General features: G+C 37.0%; 1 protein-coding gene across 4 annotated transcripts; it reads right to left on the reverse strand.

Annotated features, from left to right (window-relative positions):
• Nucleotides 1-1,959: 1,959 nt before the first annotated feature.
• On the reverse strand, nucleotides 1,960-16,409 carry snx8a (sorting nexin 8a). Of its 4 annotated transcripts, XM_038278239.1 has the most exons (14): nucleotides 16,278-16,409; nucleotides 16,117-16,183; nucleotides 14,881-15,008; nucleotides 14,470-14,599; nucleotides 11,862-12,052; nucleotides 11,588-11,708; nucleotides 10,284-10,420; nucleotides 10,089-10,169; nucleotides 9,834-9,994; nucleotides 9,573-9,702; nucleotides 9,426-9,494; nucleotides 6,773-6,922; nucleotides 5,073-5,222; nucleotides 1,960-2,656 (listed from the first exon to the last, which is right to left on the reverse strand). In XM_038278239.1, exons 2-14 carry the CDS (start codon nucleotides 16,169-16,171, stop codon nucleotides 2,576-2,578), a joined length of 1,584 nt encoding a protein of 527 aa, XP_038134167.1. In that variant the 5' UTR covers nucleotides 16,172-16,183; nucleotides 16,278-16,409; the 3' UTR covers nucleotides 1,960-2,575. The 4 variants fall into 4 exon arrangements, 3 of the variants coding, with proteins under 3 accessions (XP_038134167.1, XP_038134169.1, XP_038134168.1); XM_038278241.1 differs by lacking the exon at nucleotides 14,881-15,008; XM_038278240.1 differs by lacking the exon at nucleotides 14,881-15,008 and having other exon boundaries at nucleotides 16,117-16,363.
• Nucleotides 16,410-19,054: the final 2,645 nt, after the last annotated feature.

Below are 19,054 nucleotides of genomic sequence, written 5' to 3' on the forward strand. Positions count from 1 at the left end.
AATCTGCAATGTTCTGTGTTCTCATCATTATTTTTTTCCTCAATTAATGCAAAATAAATTATTCTCAAAGATGAAGCCTTGACATCGTGTAAGGTTCAAATCCCTGCCTCTTTTTTTCTACATTAAGGGCCTGTCAGGAGGTTTGCACGTGCAAATGTGTCTGTAGGCACAGAGCAGATCTTCAAAGATGATTAATATGCAGATTATATTCCAACGGTCAAAGTGCACACAGTGATGGGTAAAGGATGTGCAAATTTAAACTTTTCCAATGCGCAATGCTACTTTTCAAAGCTGAAACTCAACTGCCCCTGCAGCTTTTGGGTCTTTTTTAGCACCTTTGAAAGAAAAGTGCAAACTCAGGCAAAAATGTCTGCAGTCGCGGTTACCCCTAAGGAGGCATTTTTACAATAATAGACGATAGATATTCTGTGGGCATGGTAACATTTGGAATGTCAGAACTAACAATAGTAGTATAATAGTGAAAATATTTCTACATAGGCCAGCACAAATAAGTACAGTGGGATGGCAAACAATATGTATACAATTTAAGCAAAATGGAAAAAAATTAGTTTTCTTAAAAATTGTGCCATTTGTATTATAAAAATAAGGGGAGGGGGGTTAAAGTGCACATCTCTTACTCATGCCAAGAGTTGCTTTTTCCCCCTCCTTTGCTAACCAGCCCTGCACAAAGCACAGTTATGTTAAATTACTGGCCTGCCTTGTTTTGCAGTATCTAGCCTGTAGCTGGTGTTATGGAGTTGGAGATAAATCCAGCTGTTCTAGACATAGCGAAGCAGTTTTCTCGTGATAATTAGATGATAATTTTCTCGTTAGAAAGTTGTTTTCTCGCAATAACGAGATCATTGGTGTGTGTTAAAACTAATTACATCCTTAGAAACCTCAACAGCGGTAGAGGATTTATAAGTGTAAGTCATGGCAGCCTATGTGTAATTCTGTAAATAATCCTGTGTTTAACTTTTAGGTATCAAGACGACGTTGTTCTTAAGCAATTAGGCCTATGCCTCTGGGATAACAGGTGCATTAACCCCCAAAATAAGTTCAGACTAAAGATTTTTTATTTTAACAAAAAGTCCTATTTGTTTCTACTATATTTCATGCAATCCAATCACCTACCATGACCTGACAATTAGTGAAAAGAAAAAGGAATCTAAAAAGCTGATTATTTGCCCATACGCGGCACCGCGACTGCACAACTACGGATACCGCAGGCATGGATGGACTGGGAATCCAGGGCTGTAGGCCAGCCTCAATTGTTACTCAAACCGGTTAATTATCTTGTTTTCTTAAGAAATAAGTGTTTCCTCGTGATAACGAAATAATTATCTTATCTCAGCAAAACAATTTTTTTTAACTTTTCTTCATTCTAGATGGGCTACCAATTTTAAATGTCCTTCAATTGTTATAATAGTACCTATTATTATTTAAACACATTTTTTTCCTTATTTACACCAACTACATGGCTTAGAACCTTGTCTTTCTTTGACAATCACCAACTGCCAGTATCAAAAGCAACCACTAAGTGTAATGGGGCAATACAGACGTCTTTGCCAGAAACACGGCCACTTATTGCATGTGCAAAAAAAAATAAAAGAAAGTTCCAGGTGTAATTTAGCACCCTTGGAATCTTTTAAGAACACACATTCCCAAATCTCCATGGGGATGTGTGGGTTCTTCCCATTACTCCAGCTACAGTACCACCCACTGTCCCAAAAACATAACTGTTAGGTAATCTAAACTACACATAGTTGTGTTTGCAAGCATTACTGTGTTGTTGCTCCCTGATGGGCTGAGACCTCCCTGTGGCGGACATGCATCCTTTTCCCAATGAGAAAGAATTAACCTTTTGAAATTAAAATTAAACTTTTTTTCGTGGTCAGTTTTGTTTTAAGACCTTCTGCAATCTTCCAAAATATTTAATGTAAAAATTGACGAGTTATATCAAGTTAGCTCTTCGTTTATCGGGAGTCCCCTTTATTACTTTAGCAATTTAAAAATATGTAAAGGTTTCAAACTATATTTTATAGAAAACAAATCAAAAGTCTCAAAATATTTGTCAACATATCCAAAAGGTCACAGAATTGTCAAACATATAAACTATACTTAGAAACATAAAATCTCTAGTGATAAAGCTTTTCAGAAATATGCATGAAAATGACTGAATAAAAACATCCAGAAAGACTCAATGTCAGTATTTTAGTGTGTTTAACTTAAAAAGCCATAAACTATTTACTTAAAAATATGTGTCTGAATATACGCCAGTTTTTTTATCCAGCTTGTATCCCTTATAGAATAACAACCTTTAGCTTTTTGTTTCTGTGCTTAAAATTGTAAAAGAAAAAGAAAAATACTTCATCCTGAAATAAGAGCAATATTCCAGAGCAGAAATTAACACAAGAAGTTAATGACTGTAGATAATATCCGGATTTATATTTTAAATAATAATATTGGATGGAATCTAAGCCATGTTATAGGCTTTCGTAGGCATAAGCTCACAGAGCTTTTTATTTTCCAGTTGTTGATCTTCATCTGTTGGAGTGTTTCTCTTCTACGGGTTTCAGATTGGAGTTTTTAGTCCGTTTTTACTGCCAAAGAGACATCCGAGCCTTGGTTGCAGCTCATTCCACACTTCACCCATCTGCAAAGACAAAAATGGGGGGAAAAAAGAAAAGAAAAACTGTTTATGTAAATAAACCATAGTTCAGGATCCATTATAAGTTTATGCACACCAAACACCCCAAAATAAAATACGCCTAAAAAAAAAATCTTCATTAAAAACCAATAATGCTCACACATGAAACCAAGCAATTGGTTTTTATCACCTCTACCTCAAAGTTTTTGTCCAAGGCTCATGTTCGGCCCTCTACACACCTGAATTCAGCCGTAAATGCTGATCATTGTTATTTCATGGTTACCAATGGCAACCATACAGAAGACTGACATTTCTGCCTCAAGTTAACCCTTTATAGGGCAAGTTACCATTTCTGATCATTTGCATACCCCTTACAAATGTGTTTCATTAAAATATTTTGTTCCTAAAGTGGCTTTAGATTCATACCGGTAAAAAGCGGAACATTTGGGAAAGCAGCACGCACATACATATTAGCATATCAACATATACATATCACCACAATTTCTCCATTGTGGGACAATAAAGGTTTTTTTCTATTAAATAGGAAGCAGTATGTTCCAAGCTGCCACTAGGAACTAAACAGTTGATAGGATGCAGCGACAAAATCCACTTTACGAAATTAACCTCAAATACATTATTTCTTCTGATGTACTCTGTGTGAATCATGCAAATGTTAACACCTTCGTATATTTAGGGTTTTATAAGGAAGACCATCAGCCGTTTGTGCAACCTCTATTTTTGTTTTTTTTCTAGAAGGCTAGTCTTAATTTGATGATTATCATTAATCATGCTCGATTGTCTTTAAGTGTGTTTGTTTTGTAACGACGTCTGTAAGTCAGAAGGCTGTCCACGTTCAGCACAGTGGTCCAGAGCTCCTTCCCTATGGAAGAAAAACAGTCTCATTGGAATCTGCCTTTTTTCACACCAAATTTTAAACACTGAATTTTTTTAGACATTGAATTCCTTACACTCAATTTTTATCTGGTAAAAATTCACCAGAAAAAAATCAGCTGCAAAGAAATTCAGCTGCAAAAAATTCCTCTTCGGTTAAAAAAAAAAAAAAGGCAGATTCCAATGAGACTGTTTTTCTTCCATACTTCCCTATCCTAGATAGCGTTTTTATCGTTGACCTAGTGAAAAGGACCTGGTGCTACAATTTGAGGTACATGAAAGTAGCCTAAGATTCATTATGGGCAAAAATGGCCGCATTTGAGCAAAATCTTATATATTTCAATGTTTCCTAACCTTTGTGGATTATTTTGGATCTTTAATAAACATAGTGCAGTATAAAGCCATATTTAGCATTATTTATACCTTTAACTCATGAATGCATTTGAACTCTACATGTACCACACATTTATTTGTTAGTTATATTAAATTGTGTTTATTTTGAACCAAGAACCCAGCTACTTTTTCTTAATATGCACACTGATATTTTGGTGAACACCTGTGAGAAAAAGGGGACTGCGTGGTTCAAGGACCAAGACTAAACCCAATCCAGCACATAGATCCAATGCTTTTAGAAGTTGCATCTCCTCATAATCCAGTCATCATAATGGGTCATGTAGTCTTGGTGATTCCTCAGAACACGTTCCCTCCTAATTCTCCAATTTAGCATCTAACATAGTCAAAGAATCCATCATGCACCCTTACACACAGGTGTCTCAACAGTATTTAAATGCTTACAAAAGCCATGAGAATTCCTCACACAGATTTTACCCATTAATAACCAGAAAGAGAAATACATTAGCGAGTATTCTTTTAATCTTAGCTGTATTTGAACCCTTTTTTGTCCCTTTATGTAAGTGAAAGGTTGGCCCACCAGTGCCAGGATAACCACACTACAAGTCATATCTCATAAAGTCTATGATCAAAAGTTTTATATGAAGTAAAACTAAGTATATAAGTGTAAATATAATTTATTCAGGCTTCAGTTCTCCCAGCTCAGTCACCATCTGTGATGAAAATTGCCTCTCCCTTCTAAATCTGTACAAAAGGGTCATAGTTGGCATGAGGAACTGCACATTTTTTCTGCTGTTTTTTTTTTTTTTTATAGATCACAACTTTTAAAGTTTCAGGCCCTGTTTTGTGGTTATGCAAGCTTTATAAATAAAACTTTATAAATAAAACCCATGTTCCCAAATTCCACAGCACTTATTCTTTTGGACTTATTGAACAAAAAGAAAGATAAGTCTAATGTAGATACTTAGCATATAGCTTTATTAAAACAGAAAAACAATATGTTCCTTAAGTTCATGGAATTTATAAGGGAGTTTTATTCCAGTCACACCAAGCCCTCAGTATTAGTTCTTTTTTTATGGACTTTAAAGGCCAATCTGGCACCATATTGACTACCCACACTGAAGACTGCTGAGTCGACATCAAGGCGAGCCAGTGGAAACCCATTTCCATACAGCCTTACCTCTTTGTGTCCTTGGACTTGGGAGTTAACGAAAGCCCCGAGAATGTGAGAGGTTATTGGAAGGTAGGTGAAGATAAGCTGCGTCTCTTGATGAAGGCAGAACAGGGAGAAATAGTTGCGTAGCTCCATGGTCTGGATGGCACTTTCTTGCTGTTAAAAAAGAAAATATTACAAAACTTCAATTGATTGTAGAATTTAACTAATTATAAAGTTTATAGTTTTAAAAGAAGGCTTTAATGTACACCCCCCCATGTCTCCTTCCTGTAATAAGTCAGAGAAAATGTTTTATTCTGAAATCACTAAATCTGCAAGCATCATCTGTTAACTTTTATTTATCAGAGTTATTCAGGTCAAAAACTGAATCTTATAAAAACAATAAGATGAGTTCTATAAAACATGATATTTGTAAAGTAGAAATGTTACGGCAGACATAACCAGGAGGAAGACTGCTGATTTGACAGTTGTCCAGCAGACAATCATTAACATCCCCTACAAGATGGATACACCTCAAAGGTTAACTGCTAAAGAAGCTGCCATCTTGACACACTGCTATATTAATGGGAAGTTAAGTGGAGGAACGTGTGTTGGAAAAAGATTAACAAGCAGCAGAGATAACGGCAGAGGTGGCAGAATTTTAGAGCGAAGCTTATTCAAGAGTTTAGGACTGTAAACAGGATTTGGAGCGAGTCAGCGCCTTAAGAGTGACCGTGACACAGATGAACCCAAGACACGGACAAGCATCTAGCAGGACATTTTTAAGCACCTTATGCTTCGCTTTGCAGAAAAGCTTTTGGAGGTTGATTTCACTTATCAGTACAATGTGGCACCTCTGCACTCTAATAAGTATCATTACCTGCTTTAATAACCTTTAGAAACTAACAAACTAGCTCTGAACCCTATAGAGAATCTAAGTATTGTTAAGATTAAGATAAACATCAGAGCAAACAATGGAGACGAGCTGAAAGCTGCTGTTAAAGCAACTCGTGTTTCCTTTCCAGCTCAGCAGTGTGACCTGCGCATGCTACATAAAAGGGGCCTAACTCTTTAAAATTAATCTTAATTACATGGCATTCACCTTTTTGATTAAATTATATTAGTTTTTATAACATTACAAATAAGTAAATGTAAAAAAAATAGTATAATGTGAAGGAATTTTAAGAAAATTTATACAATTGATTTACTTTTATTTATAAAAAATACTTTTTAGGGGAGATTACTTATAAAATAAATGCGTGCAAATCCAAGACTAACAACATTGGCTGCATTCACAACATTTCAAAAACAAAAGGAATTGAAAAAGTTAATTACTTTCCTAACTTGGCTTTTAACCACCATTTTGCTTTTGGTCCTAAATGAGCCTTTGATTTCCCACGTTAAATTAAATTTATTCAAGGGGTTTAAAGAGGAGACAGAGTGCTTTTTGAACAATAACCTTTTTAGTGTGGGTGTCTTTGTGCATGAAAATTTTCTTAGGAGTTAAAAGGCCTAAAGTCCACATCACAGGGGTTCGCCTCCTCTCTGAAGCCTGGCTTTCCTTTCTACACTTCACAGCATCATTAAATGTATTTTATAGGTCACCTGTAACTATAAAACTGCTTTAACAATTATTTTACAACTCATGTTAGAACTGAAGTAGTAGCAGCTTTTGCAAGTTTTATAAGTAGGGGGGAAAAAAAGAATCAAACTGAGAGAACAATCACCTGAACGATTCGTGACTCCAGCTGCTCCACTGAAGCCTGCTCTTTGGACTGAACAGTAGCACTCATCATCTGCCTTTTCATCACGCCATACTTGTGCAGCGCTTTCTGGTGCTCATGAAGCACACCCTTTTCATGACGCTCACAGAGATCCTGGAGTAAAACAGGTAGCAGCTTTTACTGATTGATGGAAAGTGGCAAAGTGACACACTTTAAAACAGACTTACATAACAGCCTGGAGTGACAGGACAAGCATTTGCTTTTCACAAATGAAAATCCTGTTTAAAGCAAACCAAAATAGCTAGTTTAAAAATGTATTAATTCATAAAATATTTTAAAAAGGTCATATGGAGATTCTTAAAATTAAAATGCTAAAGTTTTATCAGGTAAAGGCAAATAAGACCGTATGAAATCATATCCTACATTCTTTTACCTTTAAAGTGACATTTATCTTGCACAAAACAACTGAGAAACAAGCAAACCTGTTAGTAGGTGGGATAGTAAAAATAAAAAGGAGTGCAGTAACCTTGTTGCATAACTGTGCAACATGTCTTGAAGAAAATTTTGATTCCAATCCGTTTCTAAATATATCAAATCTCAACTTGAAATGAAGCTCCCCTTTCGGAACTTCTTATATCTGCATACACTGCTCAAAAAAAATAAAAGGATCACGAAAACAACACAATATAACTTCAATCCAATCAGACCTCTGTGAAATCAAACTGTCTGCTTAGGAAGCGGCACTGATTGACAATTTCACACACTCATGGTTGCATGAGACAGGCTGTCATCCAGGAGGGGACATCGATGCGAGTTGCAGGAAAAAGGATTTCTTTTAACCACAGGCTGAAGGAACTGCCAGGAGACTGGTAAGTACACCAGGAAACATGGAGGAAGCCATAGGAGGGCAACAACCCAGCAGCATCACCACCATCTCTGCCTTTTTGCATGGAGGAACAGGAGGAGGAGTGCCAGAACCCTGCAAAATAAACTCCAGCAGGCCACAAATGTGCATGCGTCTGTGAAAAAAGTTAGGAAAAGACTCTATGAGGATGTATGAGGGCCCGAAGTCTACAGATGGGGTTGTGCTCACAGCCAACCCCCCGCCAAGCATTCTCTGGCAAACACTTGATATTTTCCAGAGAACATCAGGATGTGCTCTTCGCACTGAGCATGTGTGACACACATGACAGAGTCTGTAGACACTGTGAAGAGCGATCTGCTGCTGGCAACATCCTTCATTATGACCTGTTTGGCAGTGGTAAGTAATGATGTGGGGTGGCATTTCTTGGAGGGCCGCACAGCCCTCCATGTGCTCGCCAGAGGTAGCATGACTGACATTAGGTACCAAGATGAGATCCTAAGATCCCTGTTGAGACCATATGCTGGTGCAGTTGGCCCTGGGTTCCTACTAATGCAGGACAATGCTAGACCTCATGTGACTGCTGAGTGTCTGCAGTTACTGAAAGATGAAGGCATTGTAGAGAGGTCATACAGGCATTAGGAGGCCACATTCAATAATGAACCTCATTTTGACCTGCTTTAAGGGACATTATGTCAACCTTGGATCAGCCTGTGGTGTTTTTCCGTTTGAGTTTGTGTGTGACTCCAAATCCAGGCCTCCATTGGTTGATAAATATGATTTCCACTGATGCTATTTGTTTAATCATGCACATTCAACTTTGTACAGAACAGAAGTATTCAATGAGAAAATTTCATTTATTTAGATCTAGGGTGTCTTATTTGAGTGTTCCTTTATTTTTTTGACCAGTGTATTAAATATATGCATTTTTTTAGCTAGAGCAACAATTTGCAGACATTTTACAGGAGATTGAAATGATCTCATTAAAGTCAGAGATGCATGCAAAGTATTTCACTATTAACAACACTACATTTTAAACTATCCCACCATGAAGGATGTAATCAATCATGTGAAAAATGTTAAACAAATGAGATATTCTAGAAACTGGAGGGTTAGTGATCAGGGAAGCTAAAGCACCACCAAAGAACCTCAGCTGTCAATTCTGACGAGGCTGGTAGATATGAACACAGGCCAACCCATGACCTTTTTTTCCCCCATCAAGAGAAAAATCCTGAATTTACAGGATTTTGATTTTTTTTTTAGGTTTTTGAATGGTTTGGCTTGGAAATTAATAAAAACACAAAAATAACTTCATATTTATTTAGATACAACTTTCTCTTTTTAGAGAGAACCATGTTACGTGTATCCCTTCCAAACTGGTCAGACTTGTTTGTCTTTTTTTGTCGGTTCTATGCAGCTCGCCATGGGAGGCTCAAGTAGCATTTAACAGCTGAAAGGTTTCACCATCTGAGATTTACCGTATAACCAAATAGTAATCTTGACAACAAACTACTTTATTGGCTACTTTCTGTAATACTTTTATTACGTAAATATTTTATACGTTAGATCAATGGATTATTTAAGGAAATTATTTCAGACCTAGTTTTAAAGGTTAACATGCAGATTACTGTTTGTAAGATCATTGACTGCTAACCTCTGAAACCTCTCTACTAAATCAAAATAATTTATCACATTTCAAACATACCCGATTCCTCTGTCTTCTGGGCTTGGATAAAAAGTAAAAAGAAAAAAAAACACACTCAACATGAAGACAAGTCGTGCTTTCATGCTTACTCTGTATGACTGCAGCAGATCTAGGAAGAAGTTCAGTTTTTCCACAACATCATCCTCTTCTCGTCTGCCCTGAAGACATGAACGGTAACAGCTATTACTCATTTTTAGTTTTGGGGAGACACAGCCGGTATTTACTGCAGGCTTTACCTGCTGAGCGGCTTTGTCGGACAAAACAGCAAACTCCACTGACAGGCTTTTCAAAGACTGACGCAGGGTTCCCCAGCTGCTTTGTGAGGGGGCCAAGGAAGGAAGAGTTGATGCATCTGAGCCCAGGGCACTGAAAAGAGCATTAATATAAAATAAGTATATTTATTGCAGGTTCCAGGCTACTCGGCATGTAAAATCCTCTGCAAAACCCCTAAATCCTACAAGGGGGGGACTAAATTTATATCCCTAATATTAAAATACCTGAGCTCTCGACCAAACTGAAGCAGATCAGTTGCATTCTCCTTTGAGCGCTCAGCCATTTTTTCAGCTCTGTCCCTCAGCTTCTGGAAGCTGATGTGGATATTTTTAATCAGCTCTCTGCTTGTTGAGAACTGAGCCTGAATGTCTGCTGGAAGATATTCCTGCAAAACAGGTCCAACAAATGAAGGTTTTAGTTTAAATGAAAGTAACCGCTCAAATGAAAGTCAGCCTGCAGTCATGGTGTCCTTAACAAACCTTAGCTTGGGTTGCAACTCTGTTGGTCATGAACTCATCACCGCTTTTCTTGCAAGTGTCACGCAGCCTGGTCTGGACATCCTGTTTAGGAAGCAGTGTGATGAGAGGGTGATAGGACAGGGACAAAGGAGTTCATCAAACAGGATGTGCTGGGAAGAAAGTGCTTAATGTGCAAGAAAATACTTAAAAACACACAGAGCCACTGAAGGTGAGGAAGGTCTTGACCAGCTCATCTTCGGAGAAGAAGGGATGGCGGGCCACGAGGTTAATGAATCTGTTCAGAGCTCGTTTTCTCCCTTCAATGAACTCCCGCTCAGACACGGAAGTCAGGACTATGGATAGAAGGAATAAAAATAATCTCTAGAGATTTACTTTATAATAACAACAGTGTGGAGGCAGCATACTAAACAGTTTAACACAACAGTCAATGTTCATCCTATAAGGCTAAGTTAACATGCAAAAAATACCAAAAATCTCAGTCTTGCATTGTACCTTTGTGTCATGGCACACAGTTGCTAAAGAAACCGAAATGCCGGGCATTTTTAGTCTAAAAGATCAAAGCTAATACAGAAAAAGTCCAACCGTTGAAAAATCCCCTGAGAAGCAGCTGAAGCAGCAATCAGGGGGATACACAGTGAGTCATAGCAGCGCCGAGAGAAATTATAGAGGTTTTACTCCTAAAGAAACATCACAGATAGAACTAGCTGAGGGTTTACTGATGGAGATCTGCACATCAGATCCAAGCACTGCCTAAAATTAGCCTCAATAAAGTGTAATCAACTTTTGTAGAATTAGAATTTAAACCTTTTATTAACCATTCTTTAAGAGCATTTTAAAAGCTAGGGAATGAAGAGGCTTAAAAAAAAGGGTCATAAAAACAAAAAAATAAGAATATTTTTATAACTTTTTATAACTTCTCCTACCGCTGTGCATAAAGATGTGCTCCATAAAGATTGATAAGAGACATAAAGCTATAAGGAAACTAAATAAGTGCACACAAATGTAAATATGTGACATCTTAACGTTTTAGTGTATTTAGTCATTTTAAATGGATGGAAAAATGTCACACAAATATTATAAGCAAAATGTAAAATTGAAATAAGAGCACAAAAAAACAATCTAATTATATAAAAAAAATATCAAACAGATGCTGGTCTTTTTTTTTTTATCATAAATAAATAAGTCATTTTTGAACCGCTCACATTGCTATTATTAGAGTATTCGAGAAGTGAAAGCTGCTTATTTTATGCATCACTAGTTTCTATGTGACCGTCTGGCAAAACCTTTGAAGAACTGCACTGACTTGATCAAAATAAATTAATAATTCTTATAAATCAATATGTGTCTATTAAATAAAAACCATTGAAAAGCCTTTTAAATCCTGAATTTTATCTCAAAAATAAATCATGAATTAAGTAAGTAAAGCAATTAGTCAAAAGAATCCAAAGCTGACAGATAATGTAGGCAGACCTAACGGTGTATTTCACACGGTGACCCACCTCCCTTCAGTATCCTTTTAGGCGGCAGTGCTGGAACTATTCTGTAGGCAAATTTCTGAAGCAAAAGTTCATGGAAGACGTCGAAATCACTGTACCGCCTATAAACCGATATTCTATAACGCTGAAAAGAGAAAAAAGGGGAAAAAAGCAGCATTACATAGTAGAAAAGAATAAACTATCTTTAAGGGTTTAAGGGTTTTAAAAACTGCTTTTTTTTAACTACTTTTCTCATTTGTTTTCAACAAACAAGTTGCAGATTTTTTAGGATCCTTGCCTGACTCGTGACCTGGTACTCCACATGCTTGAGGAACAGACCCTTCTTCTCTGGTATCAGCTCCACCTGGACTGTGTCTTTAGCCAGAAGCGTTTCCAGCGTCTGCGCTAAGGTCAGCACGTCGTCCTGAGCCGGCTGCATCCTCAGAGCTCTCAGCTCCCTCGGCTCTCCGAGCTGGGGTTTTGGCAACTCTGTAAATCACAGTTCAGAGCCAACATTTGTTTTCCGTGATTGAATCAATACTCCAGGAGTGACGGGAATTTCAAAACTGTTTGGAATGCCTATCTTTTTATAAACCTTTTTTTATTTCCCTCTGATTATCTCCAGCTAGAACAGTACTGTTGACAGTAATCCATGTGACTTTTATTATTCCTCTCAGGACATTCCAAGACACTCGTGCATAAAATTTTATTCACTGAGACAAACTCAGAAACTCCGTTCTCAGGACAGAACAGGAAGTGGCACGGAGCAAGCTGCCATACTGGCCACACCTGAAATAACAAAGCTGGATTCAACACTAGAAATGTGAACGGATCCAAGTAAAACCTGCATAAAGAAAAGCATAATATATTCATCCCAGAGAGAGAGGGTGAAATGCAGCAGTTATAAGAAAATAATCCGTTGATGAGTCAACAATCATTTGTGCACTCCATGAATTCTCCCTGCATAGAAGAGTGGTAAGGCGAAAGCAAACAAAGATAACCCAACTTTAAGTTGTACAGTGAAAGGAAACGCTCATAGTCAAACAAATCATAAAGTTTGATTTGTTTCCTTACAAACACAATATGTGTGGATAAAACTAATGCTGCACATCCACCTCAATATGCCGTCTAAAACATGTTGAAGTCAGCATCACACGGCCGTGTTTCTTTTCCTGACAGGAAATTAAGTCGGAGATGATTGGGAGATAAATGCTGGATCACTACAGCAGTTCTGCATCAAACCTGGTAGAAAAAAAAAAGGAAACTGGGACAGATATTTAACTTCTTGCAGGAAAACAGCCCTAAAGACAGTACTGGAGGGATGAGGGGGGATGGCATCCCCCTTCTTAAAAAAATCTTAAAAAAATCATCCCCCTTCTTACATGACCATCCCTGCATACCATCCGCTATGACATTTTACAGGGTTTATACAGGAAGGAGGAACTCTAATTTAATGCTTTTTAATGCTGTTTTAATGCTCTTAGAAATTATTTTAATGCCATCAATAAGTACCCATTACTCTCTCTCTCTCTCTATATATATATATATATATATATATATATATATATATACTGTAAACACGGCCAAATCCTTCATAATCTTTAACATCGACAGGCTGCAGCCATGTCCCGAATTTCTTGTTTTCCAGCCACTTATTTAAAAATTAGCTTTTTCCCCATTCTCTAGCTTTTTCTGTGCCTCGAGCTTCTTTTCTGGACATATGGCTTTAGGATCAACCAGAAGCTGTTCCACGCAAACACGTGGAACCAGTTAAATCTGATATATTTGACTAATGTTTTTTTTTTTTATAAAGCATTTTAAATGCCATGATAATCACATTTAATGAATTTAAATGCCAATTAAGGCCTTAATTCAAAAAATAATAATTTAATGACTTTTAATGATTTTTAATGACCCGCTGAAACCCTATTTTAATACTTAATGGGGAAAATTTCTACTATATATTAACAGTAATAAATAATATTGCCCTTTCAACATTTGGCGGGCTGTTGGCTTATGAGAAGCCTGAGCAAAATGAATAAAATCAAAGAAGTGTCCTACCATGACTATGAAGCTGATTCCAGTAGGAAATTTGTCCCCTGCATTTGTCCCCAACTATGTAGGGGCAGTGATAGCCATGCCAGTCCAGGGACTGACTGCAGTTCTACTGTAAGGTGCCTTAGTTAAGGTCAATGACCGGCGTACCTTACATGTAACAACCATACTATGCATATTGCTTTAGGTTAATAGACTATATTTATTAGGCTAGGTATGCTTAAAAAAAATAAACCATCCTCAGGCTCCAATTTTTTTTGTTTTTTTGTTCTACAACTAGACAACTGCCTCAAGATACAGCAAGATCTACAGGAGAATGGTTTAAATGTGTTCGAAAAAACAGAAAATGTTTGTAGACAAGCTTGAGCCTCCTATGCAAAACTGGTAGAGCTACACATTAAATTAACATCTGTAAATTAGTTTTATAAACTTTTCTCTGCGGGGCTGCATAATTTGCCTTTTAAACTTTTTTTTTTATTATTATAAATCCATCCTCCCAATAGCTGTGTATATTTATCTATCATTTATCTATATTGAAGTTTGTGGTTGTGAAAAAGTTTGACAGATAAAAATATTTTTAGTAAAGCATTGCGGCTAGTTGCCCTTTTAATCATGTAAGCAAGGAGGGTTGGATTGAAAATGTGCACCATAACAGATTTGATTGTTAAAGAAAAGAGCCTATTGAGTTTATCCCAGTGATAGAGGAAAACTTCCATGATGAAATAAGAGTGACATTTTTTACCTAACACAGGAACAGACAACATTTCTGAGGTCGTCTTTGGACAACAAGCTACTCATTAAGCAGAAACCTTTATTACTCTCTTGTCGCTCCAACAAAGTCACTCACTTACCCTGTATGAAGCTCTCAAAGAGTTTGGGGCTTGGTTGTTTCCCTTGCTGGGCTAAAGCAATTAAAGCTAGAGCTTTATAGAGGGACAGCTTGGTAAGGAATCCATCTGTGGAGTCGACATGTTCAGCAATCTGAGGAAAAACAAACAAAAATGTAAGGAGACAATATCACAGCCAGCAAACTTTCTCTTTTATCCTGAGATCCTGTGGTTTGCATTCCTGTGTGCACAAAATCTTTACAAAACACAAAGCGAATGATAAGATACAATAGGTCAGAAAAAGGGGAATGGTGCCATCAGTAGATTCATGCATGCTACATATCTATTAACTATTTTTTACCTTTGATTTGCAACTAGAAAATCAAAAACTTTTACATTGTATGCATCCAAGCATCCTGAGGACCCCCTCCTCACCTGACTAATAGCTGCCTTGGACAGGTCTGTCCTTTGAAGGAGCCGCTGAAAAACTTCAGTCTGTACTCTCTCATCTGTCCTGCAGCAGATGGCCTCATGCACTTCTCTATAATAAGCAGGAACTGAACCTAAAAGGGGGAACAACACCTACATGGCATCACATTGGCCTCAATATGAGAAAATATATAACAGGCTGCAAGCAATCAGGAGCTCACTCTTCATAATTAGTCATCTCAATGGAAATGCTAACACTAAAAAAGGATGATGACAATGCAGGTGACTTTGAATAATACAAATGGGAGTTATTGTTAGAGAATCGGCATCCTTTACAGCATGGGCGGTTCTAGGCAGGGGCCGACTGGGGCCAGTGCCCCTGTAGATCATGTCATGGCCCCTGTACTGAAGACATAATACTCAAATAAGTTCTAATGATGATCTGCGCTGGAACAGACATGGCTACTGATATATCCTTTAGATCTTTTTTTATTTTTTTTTATTTTTTTTTACAAATTCTGTTTTACTGTTTTTTTTAAAAACATTAAAGTGATAAATTCAGTAGTATTGAGATAGGATCCCACTTTTCATCTGCTAAATGTCTCTAATTTTTCCGGCTAAATGTATCAGTTTTTCTTGAGTTCTAATTCAGATTTTTATATAAAACGTTTATTTTAACTTAAATTAAATAAAAAAAAATATGTACAATTCCTAATTTATGAATGTTTATTGATCTAATAAAGAATTTTAACTAAACCTTATTGAATAGAACTTTCACTTCATCCAACACTCTTAATATAGTTGAATCCCTTGTTGTTGTTTTTTTTTTTTTTATATCATGCTTTTTGGTGCCCCCATGAAAGCACGCTGGCCCCTGACTGCCCCCCCTGGTGCATTATGTCTAGAACCGCCACTGCTTTACAGATATTTAAACACATGAACAAAATGAATGCATATGTGGCATTTGAAGTAATGCAAGGAACATCTGACAAGATTTTACAAGTAGTCTAAGAAGAAAACAGAAATACTTTAAACTACAACTTGTGCTGTTCTTTTATATTTATCATTTATCAAAAAAAAGGGGGAAAGAATTTTTGTAAAACATAAGGCAGAGTTTTTTGGACTAATCGTTTTGTTTCCGATCACTCAAAAATGTCTAGATCTAAGCGCAAGTGTGTAGAAACGTTTTGACACAAACAACCTGAGGAAAAGTAAGCGATAAATCAAGATTTCTCAGTTTACCTTCATTGATCTCTCCTGCCATGGCTCTGGATGTCATGTGAGCACTGGAGCACATCCATGTGATTTCCTGCACAGAAGGAAAAACAAGTCATTTGCTTCTTAAAGTTGTAGTGAACCCTGGTTGAAGTCCAACTCCTGTAAAGTGAAGCCTGTTGTCACACCGCTGTGAAGTTGGTCTGAAGTTGGATGTTCAAGCTCCGAGCAGTCAGCGGGGTCTAGCAAACGGTGATCCAGAGGAGGCACTCCGATGTCGGCCAGCCTCTCTCAGCTGCTCCCTCCTCCCACACGCCGTGGTGCATTTAGGGACCGTCAGCAAACCAAACACTCTATGAGAAAGAAAAATCAATTCATTCTTCATCTTATGACCAGGTAAGATGAAACTAATATAAAATCATGCCAGTAGATAACATATGTAAGGCACACTTGCTTTTATTCCATTTCAAGCCTTTTTATATTTTTAAATTTTTATTACAAAACTAATTGGTATTTTTTCAATAGCTTCCAGGTCATGTGACCCACTGACTCCAAATCTATGTCAAATTGTTCTACTTCATTATCCAGATGGGGGACACTCATTTGTATTCCAATTTAGGCCTTTGTTCATTTTTAAGATTTTTTTATTATAAAAAATAATTGATAGATTCCAGGTCATGTGACCCACTGACTCAAAATTTATGTGAAATTGCTCTACTACATTAGTCTGATGAGGCGCAGTCATTTTTATTCCATTAAGCCTTTTTATATTTTAAAAACAAAATTTATTACAAAAATAATTGATATCTCTTCAATAGCTCAATAGGAACTGATGATATATATATATATATATATATATATATATATATATATATATATATATATATATATATATATATATATATATATATATATATATATATATATATATATTATGAACTTGATGCTTCAAGGATTTGAAGAACCAGAGCTTTTCTTTCTTGTTTCATTATTATTATTTTTCACGTCATCAATACCAAATTCAATCTAATTGGATGGGAATCTACGTTGCATTTGACGCACCACTACAAGATGAATCGACAGATTCGGCGGTAATCATTCATGGCGAATCATTGCAGCTTGGTGGCGGTGGCGTTAGCATAGTAGCATGGACGACGAGATGATTGAAAATGAACACAACGGAGATCTAGTCCTATTGGCAGACATCCATTTAAAATGTTGGCAACGGCATAAAAAAGTGGTTTCTACTTTTACTTTTATACTTTAAGTAAATTTACAAGCCTGTACTTTGTTACTTTTACTTGAGTAAAGAAGTTGAATCAGTACTTCCACTTTTACTAGAGTATTTTTTAACACAAGTATCTGTACTTTTACTCAAGTACGGAAAGTGAGTACTTTTGCCATCTCTGCTTCTTGCCTTCTTGGTTGACTGAAAATCCATATCTGGAATACCAGGAAAGGCTTCCATCAGTTCTTTAGTCATCTAAAGAAACAACACTGCTTTAGACTCTGATTTTCATTGCATAATACTGCAACAGACTGTAACAGGTACTTTTGGACAAACATGTAGTGTTGGACAAACAAATATGTAGGAGAAAGAATGTTGGACATGTTACACTGTCCATCATTCTGTTGTTCCTTCTCTTTGCCCAACAGCAGGGGTCTCAAACTGGTTCCAGAAAGGACCGTGTGGTTACATTTTTTCCCTTTAACCAAGTAAAAGCACACCAGACTCCAGTCATCTCATCATGTCATCATGTTAAGACTGGACTGTCAAGGAACGCTATGGACAGCGGAAACATGCAGGAGGAGGAGAGTTTTGTGTCGGAGGTCGTGGATGAATCTCCTCCGTCATACATTTTTTATTTAGAGAAGGAAAATGGGTATGAAGTTGTTGAGGAAGAGGACGCCAGGGCGGCAGAAACTTGGTTTGGTGTAGAAGGCTTATAGCCGTACATGTTTGAGCCCTTGCCTGGCAAAGCTGCCAGTTCTGTTAGCTCTACGCCTGCTGAAGACACAGACGTCGATCCTATTGAACACTGGGACGGAACTCAATGGGAAAGTAAATGATTCTTATTTCAACCATTGCGTATATTAGCTGCGACATATGAACCAAGATGCTATGACCAGAAAAAATTGATTGACGGATGACCTTTAATATATGATTGGCCGAATTAAGGTGTTCAGGCTGATGTATAACTAACTGGCCTGCATAAGATAATGACAAAAAAAAAAACAGATTTTAAGAAAGGATTTTATTTTTCTAGAAATTTTCTAACTTTTGGGACGATGTCGTTTGATCAGGAGTACATTTATATGCATGTTTAAGCCAGAATGATTTGAAATTTAAATATGACTTTCCTATGACTTTAAGGATCAAGCAGTCATACAAAGTGTTGTCCCTTTGAATAGACAAATGATCTGTTATGTATTTTCTCAGTACTTCTTACTTCAGACCATCACATAAAATCCACCATCAGAACCTCACACTGATAAATTGGCAGAAAGTTTGATGGGAAAAAGTTTGATTCAAGGCTCCAGCACATTGAGAACTGAAAAAAAAAAAAGAGAAAGATCACCTCTCAGAGGCAACAAGCAGCAGCGTCTCCATTACTAACAGTATGGGCCTGATTTTAAAGTCTGAAGGAGCTCCTTTGGGGGGCAGCAGCAGAAGGCCGCTGGGATCCTTGTTACTGGGAGAAGAAAAAACATCTGTTATTGGTCTGTTGCCACCGATGTGGAAAGAAAATAGACATTAGTGTTTTTAGACATTTACCTGAAATAATTACAAAGAGATTCAAATGTCACTTTCACAGACTCCGGCTGATCGTCCTAACTTATATTTTTCTACAATACAGCAGATTAGAATTAGTAAACCTGAAGTCAGAGGTAAGAAGTTAATTGTGCAGATCAGCAACATCATAAAAATAGATAAAAACGGGTCAAACATTTATGGATTGATAGC

This window comes from Cyprinodon tularosa, unplaced genomic scaffold (assembly GCF_016077235.1).
Source record: "Cyprinodon tularosa strain WSP-4 unplaced genomic scaffold, ASM1607723v1 ctg14, whole genome shotgun sequence".
NCBI lineage: Eukaryota > Metazoa > Chordata > Actinopteri > Cyprinodontiformes > Cyprinodontidae > Cyprinodon > Cyprinodon tularosa.